This window comes from Haliotis rufescens, unplaced genomic scaffold (assembly GCF_023055435.1).
Source record: "Haliotis rufescens isolate VD_foot unplaced genomic scaffold, xgHalRufe1.0.p SCAF_15, whole genome shotgun sequence".
In the NCBI taxonomy this organism is placed as follows: Eukaryota; Metazoa; Mollusca; class Gastropoda; order Lepetellida; family Haliotidae; genus Haliotis; species Haliotis rufescens.
Genome location: NW_025963835.1, coordinates 25,606,149 through 25,620,393, shown reverse-complemented (window position 1 = coordinate 25,620,393; position 14,245 = coordinate 25,606,149). Strand labels below are relative to the sequence as shown.

Here is a 14,245-nt window from a genome sequence, read left to right as displayed (position 1 = left end):
TCTGGCAGATGGGAGGGAAGACACCGCGGCGGTAATCAGTCAATAGATGCAGAAAGTAATGAACTAGCTGAGCGGGGATGGCGGGGAAATTGCCGTAATGGAGATGTCTGTTTCTCATGGTCAAGTCCATCACAAGTGATGACCAACTTTACTGTATTCATTGAAACAAATTATTTGGAAGCTTATTGTCGTCTGCTTTTCCATTTTATAACATAATCTACAAGGTTCTCGCAAAATATGTCGTCTGCTTTTATAGCTCTGTCCGGTCACATGAAATGTCATTGTGCTGTTGTATGATTCAAAACGTCAACGCCAGAAAAAAATCAGCCTCAATTATCTGCCCAAACAGATTCCATTAGGCGTAAAAGGCAATCAGTGATGAAATATACATTTGTATATGAATGAATCACTGAAAATCAGTGATGACACCAGGTGTTCGCGAAAAGGTTAAGCGGATGTTACTGGGTTGTTGTCTACCGCGAGACGTCGATATGATCAGATGGAACTTGTCGTTTGCTACCGATTCAGCTCGTGCAAAACGCATTTATATATCGTCTGCAAATCCACTTTAGGCTTATCAAAGAAGTCATGTATAACATTTTAGTTCGGCTCTCTATCAATGTCTTACAGTTTGTGATTTGTCTATATCACGTTGTCACAGATCAATAACTCGACACACTCATATCAATCTACATAACTTTCTTTTGCTTTATGAAAAATAAGTAATATTGATTTAAGAAAATACGACGAAGAAAAGACAAATTCATCTCAAATCATTAGAGGATCAATAAAAAATACATGTAATGTTTGTTACTTAATAGCATAAAACGCGTGCTGGGAATTGTACATACGTACGTGCATTCGATTATTGAAATGTGAGTGACCTGAGTCAACAAGGTTAACCCATTCAGGCTGGGAACCAGGGTTGACTAGATTCAGGCTGAGTTAACCCGTGTTAATCAAGGATAGCTTGGGCAGTATCCGAAATAAAACGCATAAAAATGCAATCGTTGATATAATACCAAATGGTTGCCATGACGGAGGCATGTAACAGTCATGTGTATTGCTATACCACGGAGGATCCAGTCGTCGAAGGCGCCGCAATTCGCTGCGCAGATTTGCGTCCCTTGGGCATGCCAGGAACGTATGGTCATGGGTTAGAATCCCGGTTCGCCCTGATTATGTTTCTAGGTTTGTCAGCACCATACCTACTCGTAGGTTTCACCGAAGTGGTAAACGTCTGAGACCTGCATCACTTTCCTCCCTTATTAAGCTGACATGCAATGATATATCTGGAATTCTGTTTCAAGCGCTGTAAACCCAACTGACTCACCCACTCACTTGCCTTTTCAGAAAAAGATTTTGAAAAATCAACTTTCACAGTTGACAAAATTAGAAAACGATCAGATAGAAGACTTTAAGACCTGCATCATTGAGGACCTTCCTCCATGTTTAGCTGACACGCCGTGATATAACTGGTTACAGGTCAAAGCGGGTTAAACCAAACAACATTTTTATTAGCATACAGAAGGGTGCCTGTTTCCGTGTATTCAGATAATGTACTGTCACGGGTCCTTTAATACCACACTTAAAGCACCGGTTGATATCACCTTCCCATGGGTGCACGTGCAGCACAGAGGTCTGTAAACTATTCACGTGATCTACGCGATCAAATCACGATGTTCCATTGGACAAACTATTTGTGTGTATAAACACCTGTTTTCATAAAGACTTTAAGGAGATAGTGTTATATCCAGACAGATGCTCTCTATGCAAGGGTGTTCGATCCACTCACATCAACAAACACGCTCCACCTAAAACAACAAACCTCGGTGCATCAACGGAATCCTGCCCGGGTCGTGACCTTGAACTCAAGAACATCTGGCACGTGCAAGTTCCAGCATGGGCATGTTTAAATCATATCATTAGCTGAAGACGTCCATGTTTCAGAGCCGCACATCCGCCTTAATTAGTTCAGTCATGTTTCGTACAGATGAGATGCAACCAAGAGCGAATCATTTTTGACTGATATGTAATAGCAGAATATGACACCAACCGTGACGTCATGTAAATTGTTTGACGTCATACCGAGGTTATTGGATATTTCTCAATATCTGTTTAGAGAATCTATTTCATTTTTCTGACATATGATATTGGTTTTATTTGTTTTATTTATTGTGACATATGCTATATCAGTAAAATATTGGTGATTGTGTTTTTCTGTTTCGATATTGAAATATTTACTTAACAGATGCACGGTTTCCCCAATGGTGTGGGTAAGCAGACTGACACCAGGAGTAATTAGGAGTGAATGAGTATGGTTTTACGCCGCTTTTAGCAATATTCCATCAAAATCTCGACGGAGGACACCGGAAATGGGCTTCGCAAATTGTAATCATGAGGTGAATCGAACCCGGGTCTTCTACGTGACCAGCGAACACTCTTACCACTAGGCTACACATCACTCCTGGGTAATAAGGAATGTTATTTAAAATAGATTAATCTGTTCTCGGAAATCCCTGAAAAATAAGTTATCATGTTTTACCAAAAACAAAATCGTTCGCTGGCCATGCCGGGTGTTTTGAGTTTTAAAAAAATGTTTTAGCTTTTGTTGTTTAACGCAGCATTCAGCAAAAGTCAAGCTATATGACGACGGCCTGTAAATACTCGAGACTGGACCAGACAATCCAATGACTGACATCATGAACATCGATCTGCGCAAATGGGATGCGATGATATGCATCAACCAAGTCAGCGAGCCTGACCACTCGATCCCGTTGGTCGCCTCTTACGACAGGCATGGGTTACTGAAGATCTATTTTGACCCGGAATCTTTACGGTGCTTTCTAGGATGTGAGCACACATTTCTTGAATAATCATTTAGCAAGTTTTCAAACTTCTTTGCTATCATTTGAGTTATTTTCTTAGTGTGGTTGCTGTGAACTGTGGATGGTAGAAATGAAAACACCATCTTCTGGCTTCGGATGTCTGTAATGAGTTTTGGATGAGGCATTATCAACTGGGAGAGTTGTACAACACCAGTCTAAGGGTCCCACCAGTCTGGCGTCGCGCACTTCCCACAACAGAGAAGACGGAAAAAACTTATCATTCTTTTTGACAACATCATAGATATTCGTTTAAAATTTCACTTAAATAGATATGCTGCTAATGTTTCCAGCTCATTATGTCTTGAGATTAAAACCGACGGTTCCGATGATGACATTACCAAATTGTGCACATCTGAGTGTCGTCATCAGGAGATGTTTTCAAGCGGTAGAAGGTTTATCAGATCATGCCAAACGCCTCCATGCAGATATGAGAAGTTAGTGAAAGTGGGTAATGAGTCATCGCTTGAACCATACATCATGTCGGCTTGTTTTGTCTTTATTTACAACTAGTGTCATAAGAGTACTCCCTGACCCGCTCCGTCCTCGCTATTGCACCGTGTTTATATCATCATGGCGTATGTACAGAGGTCTCCATGGCGATCTCGGGACAGAACATATTTTAGTTACCTATTGATGTCTCACCGCGGCGATCCCGTACACCCGTGAAGAACCGGATTAGAATTGGTCTTTAACAACCCATGCTTGTCGTAAGAGGCGAATTACGGTCAGGTTCGTTGACTTGGTTGATGCATGTCATCGTATCCCAATTGCGTAGGTCGTTGCTCATGATATCAATCAGTGGATTGTCAGGTCTAGACTCGATCATTAACAGACCGCCGTCATACAGCTGGAATAATGCTGAGTGCGGTGTTAAACAAGAAACAAACAAAAACAAACCAGGGGTTGATAAAGCTTATTACCAAGGGTTAAACAACAAACAAACATACGATTCCGGTACATAACGGCCTGAAGTCCCCATGTTTGTCCCTGCATGTTGAGTCTTGGATTTCAATCCTTAGTTGCAGACTCTCAATCAATCAGGGGACCTGGGTGGCACAGCGGTGTAGCGCCCCGCCACTTACTGCTGGTTTGAATCCCAGATTCTTGGTTTGACAGGGCTATGCCTGTGCTCTTTAAATTTCATCAAAGTGGCAACTGTCCAAGATCTGCAACAGTTTGAACTTTCCTCGTCATCAAGCTGATAAATCTGCATTACTGATAAAGCGGCATTAAACCCAACTCACTCAAATATGTTTCTTCCAACACAGGTTGTGGTTAAGTGAGTGAGTTTGTAGTTCAGACCATCTTCGTCGTCTGACAAGTTATGGAATGATATCTCTTTACCTTCCATCAATCACAGTGTTGCTGTAAAGTACCGGGCCAAAGTATAGACCCATGTTCGATGGTGGCTAACAATGAAACAAACAAAAAATGGTTCCCGATGGTGACGTATTTGATACGGGTATGATACTTGTGTTTTGGACGTTATGTTTGCAGTGTTTCGGCGACTGTTTTTAGCTTAACAACGTTTGTAATGTTTTGGTCAAATACAACTTTCAAGTGGAACCCTCTCTTGCCCGGCAGTATAGTTTACATGACGCACCTCACTGTAACGCTATCCTGTTTGTTATTTCAATTAACTATGGATTTTTCTGGCGGTTGAAAACAACACGTCCTTGACATCAATTGGGAGTAAATTTGTCATTAATGCCACATGAAATCTTATTATAATGCACATGTGACACAATGATATATGTATAAATGAAATACACTGAAAACATATAATGCTTAAGGCGTCACAGAATTATTTAACTGCTCTTTCTCATGTTAAGATCCTGGTTAAGAAAACAGCCCATCGATCATATGACCTGATAGCTTCTACTGATGAAGTAATTTGTTTCAAACTCAGACACATGCTTTCGAAGAGATTAGATATAATCCATATGACGTCAATCCTGGAATCAGAAGCAGATATATTTTGTGAGGGATTTTTTCACATAGTCGGCAGACAACTACTGACAACTGGCTTGGGACACACTTCGCGTGACGATTGTAGAACAGGGATGCTTGTCTGCGTGTGACTATCTGTGTTAGTGTGATTTTCTGTCTCTCCGTGTCTGTCTTTCTGTCTGTATGTGCCTGTCTGTCTGTATGTATGTGTCTGTCTGTGTCTATCTGTATTTGTCTGTCTGTATGTCTGTCTGTGTCCGTCTGTATGTCTGTCTGTATGTGTCTGTCTGAATGTCGGTGTCTGTCTGTATGTCGGTGTCTGTCCATGTCTGTCTGTGTCTGTCTGTATGTATGTGTCTGATTGCCTGTTTGTCTGTCTGTATGTCTGTGTCTGTCTGTATGTATATGTCTGTATGTATGTGTCTGTCTGTATGTGTCTGTCTGTATGTCTGTGTCTGTCGGCCTGTTTGTATGTCTGTATGTGTCTGTCTGTGTCTGTGAAGCACCTATGAACGTCTGCATAGAAAATAACAAACCCCTTTCATTGACTGAAGGAAGTGGATCTGACCAAGACCTCTTTCATCTAGTTCACACCATTCTTATGTTATTTCTTTCTTCCTGTTCATTTGTAATCTGTGTAAGTCACGAAATTGGGAACTGAACCTGCGTCAGTGAAGTTGACACTGTACCCACTGAGCTACCCCGCCACAGCTGGCACACATTAACCATTCGACTCTTACTGATTGTCATGTCACATCCCCACCCTCACTGGTAGCTGGGTTAAACACCTACAGTGTTGACAGAATTAAACCTCCACCTCCCTGATAGCTGGGTTAAACACCTACATTCCAAACCATTCGACTCATACTGATTGTCAGTGTCACCGTTAGTAATGTAACGGTATGTATTTTGAAGAATTTCTATAATGTTGCATCTACAAAATCTCACGCTTATGACTTGAGCTTTTTGATTTTGTTTCAATAGCACGCCATTTAAAATCGCAAACGTCTCAGTTGTTTCTCTTACATATTCACTAGCCTGCATACCCGTGAATATCCGAGTAAGAATCAGCAACCCATGATTGCCGTAAAAGGTTACTATGCTTGTCGTTAGAGGCGACTAACGGGATCGGGTGGTCAGGCTCGCTGACTTGATTGATGTATGTCATCGTAGATGCGTAGATCTATGCTCAATCACTGGATTGTCTTGTCCAGACTCGAGTATTTACAGGCCACCGTCATATACATGTAGCTTGAATATTGATGAGTGCGGCTTTGAACAACAAACAAACAAACTAAATACCCAACCTTGGCCTGCAGCCACCGTTCAGGACGCCGGCTTCTCAATTCGTCAACCAATAAGGGGTGAAACTATGGAATCCTGCCAAAGGCTAGAATGTCACGTTGACGCACTTTGGTTAATCAGAGACCATATACTAGTATCGGTCCATGGTCTCTGGGTAAATGTTGTCCTTTCTAGGATTCCATATTAAATACCATGTTCTAATTGTCGCATATTTTTATCTGACAAGATGCTAACGATTTAAGGATATTTCAGAAAGCACGCTGTTATTGTGACCCTGCACACACGCGAGACCTTCCAATTATAGACAGTAGACACACATTCAAGTAGGTAATAGAAGAAAATCGCATTTTTCAGTTAAAATTTAAAAGTTTAAAAGGCTCCACACATGCATAACATTCCACATATGTTTTCTGATATATTGAACTTATCTTCTCCTTACATTACCACCAAATACTGAAATACTCGCTCCAAGCTTCACGCTACTGTCCTTGACACGCCTGATTAGATAAGGGAACCTGTTTCCAATGTCATATTCACAGACAATTCTCAGTCCGTGAATCATGTCATTCCTCAGATCCCTCCTCGTCACGTGCATGGTGACAGCAAGCACGTGCAGATTACCGTTTGACTGGTGCTCCCCACCTCAGTGGGAGGCGCTTCAGGGAACACTGCGAGGAGTTTTCAAGGATGACATTCCCCACATGGAAGCGGTAGGCGAGACGTTGTTGTGATTATGTCAGTCGTTCGCGGTATTGCTGGTACATGTGTCTTTACAAAGACGTTCTCACAGGAGAACATAGTCGGCTAAAGTAAACATTACGCTATGACGTCTTCTAAGACATTTGTAGAATCTCATTCAGAGAATGTGTTGATATTGGTTTAACACTACTTTGAACTGTAAATTGTTAAATTACGTCTCAGATTAAAGTGTGAGGAAACGATGCATTTTATAGATATTTACCACTTTAGTTAAACCGAACGGGTATGGTGCTGGCAGACCTTGGTTCTTGATCGGGGCGAATCTGGCAATGGTGTCCGGAAATAACGGGTCCTTGTACAGCTAAGGGACGCAACTCTGCATGGCGAATAGCAGCCCCAAAGATAACTGGTCACTGGGTGCCTTCTCTGACTCGTCTCGATCTCTAAATGATAACGATCACGGATTAGAGTAAAGTCGGTAGCTGTTCAGACTGGCCAACAACTCGACTTTCGCACTATCCCACAGCAAAGTCATCAGCAAACAGGGGCGGTTTGGTAGCCTAGTGGTTTAAGCGTTTGCGCGTCATGATCACGCCATGGCTCGGGTTCGATTCCCCACATGTGCGAAGCCTATTTCTGGTGTCCCCGCTGTGACATTGCTGGAATGTTGCTAAACGGGGCGTAAAACTATACCTACTCACTAACCCACAAAAATAAGCTCAAAGACAGAAAAAAACAAAAAAACAAATAAAAAACATAAGTGGCGATTGTTATTACCACAGTATCAAACATGTTCATAAATCTAATAAATTAGGTGAGAAGTGCATTACTAGATAGGCGGGATAAAATATCTTACAATTCACAGTCCGCCTTATCGATCTTATCACTGGCCTTTTTACACAAACCTATACAAACTATTTGTTTGTTTGTGTTGTTTAACTCAGCACTCAGCACTATTCCAGTGACAATAGAGGCTTAAATAGTCGAGTGCGGACAAACAAACCAGGAACTGATATTTAAACAAAGTCGCACTGCACAGACTGCCACACGCCTCCAGGGTCTGTTGTTTTCTAACCCCAGAGCACCTTGAAGATATCGTACGACTTGAACCACTCGAGAATAGCGACCACACAACTCCAAGACGGAGATTCTCCTGAAGTCAAGAAGATCTATGATTACACACAGGTGAGGTCTTGGTCAGTTTATAGTGACTGCAAGTTTCATTGTGGATGACGTTACTTTAGTAAGCGTAGGATACACATGCCAACCTCCATCCTATCCGACTTAATAGGATGTGCAGTTTCTGAAACTTTAATGCTTAGATCAACTGAGTAAATGAGTTGGGTTTAACGCCAACAGTATTACAGTTATATCACGGCATGTCAGCTTAATGTGGGAGGAAAGCCCGAAGTGATGCAGGTCTCGGACGTTTACCACTTCGGTGAAACCCACGAGCACAGGTATGGTGCTGACAAACCTAGAAACATAATCGGGGCGAACCGGGATTTGAACCCACGATCAAAGGTTTCTGGCATGCCCAAGGGACGCAACTCTGCACAGCGAATTGCGATTCCTTGGACGACTGGGCCACCCATGTGAACTAAATAAGTATCTTGATCAAAGTTAATTCTCAACGTACACGTATGTGTTTTTGTTCCAGAAAACGCTGTATGTCATTGAAAATAACGCCTGTAGAAGAGTGTTGCTGAATGAAACTTTCAGAAAAGCCTGCATCCCCCGTGAGTTCCTATGCTTGTATAAACAGAGCGTAATAACGCCGAATCTCACCGTTAAGACACACACACACACACACACACACACACACACACACACACACACACACACACATCAAGCGTAAGGCTGGAGAGTGAAAGGTCAGTGGTTGGATCTCCGCACGCGTTATACTAAACGACGTTAAAATATGGTACTTCTTGTTTCCCGGCCTGGCGCTCGGCAAAAAGGGAATCAAACGACTGGTCGGATCGGACGCAGTGTACTGTGTCTGAGTGGGGTGTCCATGTTAAACTGTGGCATGGCATCTCAGTGGCCTTGCACTATAAAGCCGGCATTTGCTCGAACTAGTAAAAGCAGCCCCACACACACTCACGCACGCACGTCGCAATATGCAGTAAACTTGAACGCGACGTTTAAACCCCATTTCACCTGACCTCAAACCCTCATTACGGCAGAGGACGCCTACTTCAGCTGGGACAAGACGAGATACGGCCTCGACTACAACAACGCTGTGTGGATACAAGAATTTCGGGGCTCCGAGGCCGGCATCAGTTACATCCTACAGACGACGTACGACCACATGCCGGTGTTTGAGACGATCTACGGAGATCGTGACGGAGGTGACTACGACACTGTAGACTATACAATTTCTACCTTGTAGTGGCTCAGAAGTCAAATTATAAACGAAACTTTAGAGGTATCTTGAGACTATGAAAACATTTCTTTAAAATAATTATTGAAGCTCTAGGCTTTTAGAACGCGTGTTAATGCATTCGTGCATTTCTTCGTGCCGTTGTATAATATATTTTGTCAAGGTTATTTGTTTTCTTACACATTAAACGTCAAATTCATTGCCATGCCTTTCTGTTTAAATTCAATACTACTCAATAACAACTGGTTTAACCCGTAATCAAGCCCACGGCTTAACATGTGTATTCCCGATAGAAGCCATGCCGAGACGCCATTGTGGCCACTCGATACTCAATGAAGTGGGCTTCTTCGACCTGTAGGGCGTCGTAGACGCTTGGATCAAAGGTCAACAAGTACAGTTATGACACTTACCGTAAATAGCAGAACCAACAATTAGCTCTATGTGTATATGTTTACCAATGACTCACAGTTCACAGTTTGACGGAGGTGATTGGCACGAAGTTTACAGAAAACATGACCCGCCAAAACTTTGAACTGTTGACGCATAAGTGATAAAAATGATGCAATTCCCAATTTTGATTTTCCATATATGATCCCGTGTTTATTTCAAGTGAACAATTCACTTGCCTAATAGTATGCCTGTGTGTGTGGCGGGTGCTACCGGTGGGGCAGGATACGCTCACCTTTTCGCGAACACCTGGTGTCACCACTCTTTGATAGTGATTCATAAACATATGCATATGGGCGTACGATGGACTCGTAGAAGAGATTTTAAGAATTTTTCGGTTTAATCTTTTAATTTAACGTCTTATTTGGTTTTTTTGCAGAGTATGTGTTCTCAAACTCTGCCTTCGTCAACACGACGTTAGGTATCAAGAACCCGGATGTGTTTACCCCGCCCCCTAGCTGCAAGGGAGCGAACTACGAGGTGAGATGGTTGCATTATAATAAGTTGAGGTTATCAGGAAACGTTACACAATCAGTGTTTTGCGATATTCAGCAGCCTTGTGAAGCATGCTGAAGGCCCGGGTTCGATTCCCTACATGGGAACAATATGTGAAGCCCATTTCTGGTGTCCCCCGCTGTGATATTGCTGGAATATTGCTAAAAGCAGTAAAACCATTGTCATTTACTCACTCATCCTAGCCCTTGTCAACCTGAAGCCTTGAACGCTGTTTGTTCGGTGTCTTCCCCACGTGTAAAGTTTGAGCCCCGTGAAGATCCGGGGTAGAATAGGTCTTCACTAACCAATGCTTCCCTATAAGCCGACTATGCATGTTAGAGGCGACTAGCGGGACCGGGTGGTCAGGCTCGCTGACTTGGTTGATGCATGGCATCGTATCCCAAATGTGTAGATCGATGGTCATGATGTAAATCACTGGACTGTCTGGTCCAGACTCGATTAATTACAGACCGCCGTCATATAGCTGGAATATTGGAGAATGCGGCGTAAAACAAGAAACAAGTGTAATGTATGACCTGCAGCACGTCCAGTAAGGCCAGAGAGTCAGACACCCTGGATGGAACGGAACACTGGCGGAAACATGAAACAGGTTCACTGGTAATAAATACTTGGCGTATGGAAGATATAAATTAACACCTGAGTTAACAGATGAGTAAAATGTTGTACTATTGACCAAAGTCCGCGTTTATGTATACTAGCCACATAAAGAAACTGTGCACGGAGAAAATATATTCTGGATTGAAATACAACACAGCAAGAACAAAATGATGCAGACGCTGTAGCAGCTGAATGATCGGACCATAAGAAAATGTCAACGGGACCTGAACAACATCTGTTACGATGACGTCAGAAGATCAAAATGGAGTAGGGGGTCAAACGACAAAGTCACAAAGTCAATAACGGGTATGACCACCCTGTGCGTGAATCACAGCAGTGCATCGGCGACGCATGGAGTCCACCAAATGGGCATGGAAGGCCTGGGGAATGGCCTGCCATATCCTCCTCAAATCCTGTGCCAAGTCACGGACGTTATCTGGAGGATGTCGAAGACGACGCAGACGGCGCTCCATTTCATCCAACACATGCTCTATTGGGGATAGATCTGGAGAAATTGCAGGCCATGGCAGTAACATGACATTGTTATGGTGAAGGAAATCCATTGCGACCCTAGCCGTGTGAGGACGAGCGTTGTCCTGTTGAAATGTCAATCCCGGGCCATGACGTTGCAGGAAAGGAATGACCAAAGGCCTCAGAATCTGATCTCTGTAGCCAACACCGGTGAGATTGCCCTGAACAACCACCAAAGGGGTTCGGTGCCGTGCTGTTATCCCACCCCAAATCATCACAGAGCCACCTCCAAAACGATTCCTCTCCACAATACAGTTGCGTGCATAACGTTCTCCCAAACGCCGGTAGACACGTTGGCGCCCGTCACTGTGGGAAATGTTGAACCTCGATTCATCTGTAAAGACAACATTTCTCCACCATATTCGAGGTTGGCGAACATGATTTCGACACCATATTAGACGGTTGACTCGATGACGGTGTGTCAGGATGGGACGTATGGCAGGGCGTCGTGGTCGAATCCCGTACTGACGTAAACGATGCCTGACAGTGTTGGGATGGATACGGCGCAGTCCAGGAATTGTCTGGGACGTCGTTACTGCCGTTTGGAACCTGTGTCGGAGATGTGTAACTCGAATCCATCTGTCCTGTCTTGGCGTCGTTACTCGGGGACGTCCTGAACCTGGGTGGTCGACAACGTCATTTGTGTTCTGATAACGCCTCACCAATGCCGATATCGTGTTACGATGGCATTGGAAATGTGTTGCCACCTGTTGTTGCCTCATTCCCGCTCGGATCATTCCAATGGCTTCATGACGCTGTGCAGCTGTCAATCTTGGCATGATTTGCTTGTGATATGCTTGTGTCTGCGCCTGAGAAGTTTTGAATTTTTGAATGACCACAGATCATGCTTTCCAAAGTGACAGCGAATTTTGAGTTGCACATGCTGTGTACAGCTGCACAGGGTGCACGTGCAGTAACACATTGCACGTCCATAGGCCCCCATCAATGACGTCATATCGCATGGCACGTGCATGAGCGTTTGAATGTCTAAAATATTGCTGTGTTCAAACCTATCTTTCATATATTGACGGTGTGCCCTTATATCTATATTTTCTCCGTGCACAGTTTCTTTATGTGGCTAGTATACATAGAATTCTTCTACAGTAAACTACGTTTATAACGAACACGTTTATAACGAACTGGTGGATAAAAGAAGCTGTATTTTTGTGCTAACCATTTGCTGTATATATGTTGTATTCATGTTTATAACGAACTATGGATATGACGAACTAAAATTAGGTGTCCCTTTGAGTTCGTTATAACCGTAGTGTTAGCTGTCATGTGATAACCCGGAAACTCGTAAGTTTGGGTACACCAAAACAAGTTAACTTGAATTGTGTGTCCGAGAGATAACTGTTGATAATATGTTTTTCAGCCTCCTGTTCCAAGAAGACTTGGGTTTATGACGTTCTGAGACATAGAGCGTATAATACCACAAAAGATAAACATCATATGTAAAATAAAATAAATAAATAAGTAATCTTTATTATTTATATAATCAAGAAATTATGATTAAACTAATAATTATTGCCTTAGAGACTTGGGCAAGTCTAATACCAGATATTTTTACATCCAATATGCTATGTATGTGTAAGTATGAACGTATGCATTAACCTCTTAGCGTCTCTGTAACCGGTATGCCAATGTGTTACTTTAAGTTCATAGAACATATGGGGCGGTCGGGTAGCCTAGTGGTTAAAGCGTTCGCTTGTCACGCCGAAGACCCGGGTTCGATTCCCGACATGGTTACAATGTGTGAAGCCCATTTCTGGTGTTCCCCGCCGTGATATTGCTGGAATATTGCTAAAAGCGACGTAAAACCATACTCACTCACTCACTCACTCACTCACTCACTCACTCATAGAACATATATATGCTAATTTAATATTTCACTTTGACAATGTATATTTGATAAAGAATTCTGTACATCTGACCGACCGTTCAGTATTTTGAGTGTGTGGTCGGGGATTAGAGGGGGCATTAGAATTTTTGATGGAAATACAATATTTTTCAGCCTAACCAGTCCAAACATACAACTTCTTACAGTGATAGAAGCCAACAATATGTTATTTAACACATGACTTTCAGGGCATCCAACGAACAATTTGTTTTGTTTGATATTTCGTTTTGAGTATTAACAGAATCCCTGCAAGAATATCAAATGGTCGGTTAGTTACGTCTTCATTTGGGATGCGACAGAATAGCACAGTTTTCTCGGAATACATAACTGCTTGGCAAATTATCTTCCAGATTCATGACTAGTGTTGCTATTACCTGACATGTATTTGTATGAAATGTATATGCTTCTAGTTAATCGTAATGACGTCAAACAATTTGTATGACGTCATAGTGACATCAGAGTATGGTATCAGATATCACGTAACGCTATACACATCTCCTACAGGAAGAACTGCTCAAACATTGAGGGCGGAGGGCGGATTTAGCTATTTGGAACCAGCGGCTAATTATGTGGTTTAAAGGTGCACGTGCCAGACACCAGAAGGTCGCAGGGGTCAGTACGGAACTGTGTTTCTGTTGATGACCACGCGATGTAGGGCTCCTTAGAAACAGGCACGTTTGTGTTTGATGCTGGGTGGTGTTTGTTGATATTTATACCTCGAATGGAGGATTGGTTTTGCCTGGAGGACGTTATGTGAATATCTCTTCGTCGTAGGGAGAAAATGCGAATTCTTGAATTCTTAACAAGCTGTAGTATCGATAGCAAATGGCGCTTCCCATCAGGAGGCCATACTGTACTTGATCTTTTCTATAGGGTCTGGATGTTTAACGAAGCTCTGGTTCAAAGGTTGAATGGCATTGCATGCAATAGAGAAATCACGAGGATCTGTTGATTCAAAAAGTTGGTTCTACTACCGGAATCAACATATTCGAGTGATTTCTGTTCCTTAAACCGCGTTATGGTTGA

At 42.7% G+C, this 14,245-nt stretch overlaps 1 protein-coding gene across 2 annotated transcripts; it reads left to right on the top strand.

The window, feature by feature from the left end:
* The first annotated feature begins 6,659 nt into the window (after positions 1–6,659).
* On the top strand, positions 6,660–12,799 carry LOC124150980 (mammalian ependymin-related protein 1-like). Of its 2 annotated transcripts, none has more exons than XM_046523193.2 (6): positions 6,660–6,853; positions 7,923–8,027; positions 8,503–8,581; positions 9,032–9,184; positions 10,055–10,155; positions 12,695–12,799. In XM_046523193.2, exons 1-6 carry the CDS (start codon positions 6,704–6,706, stop codon positions 12,731–12,733), a joined length of 627 nt encoding a protein of 208 aa, XP_046379149.2. In that variant the 5' UTR covers positions 6,660–6,703; the 3' UTR covers positions 12,734–12,799. The 2 variants fall into 2 exon arrangements, with proteins under 2 accessions (XP_046379149.2, XP_046379148.2); XM_046523192.2 differs by having other exon boundaries at positions 9,032–9,196.
* Positions 12,800–14,245: the final 1,446 nt, after the last annotated feature.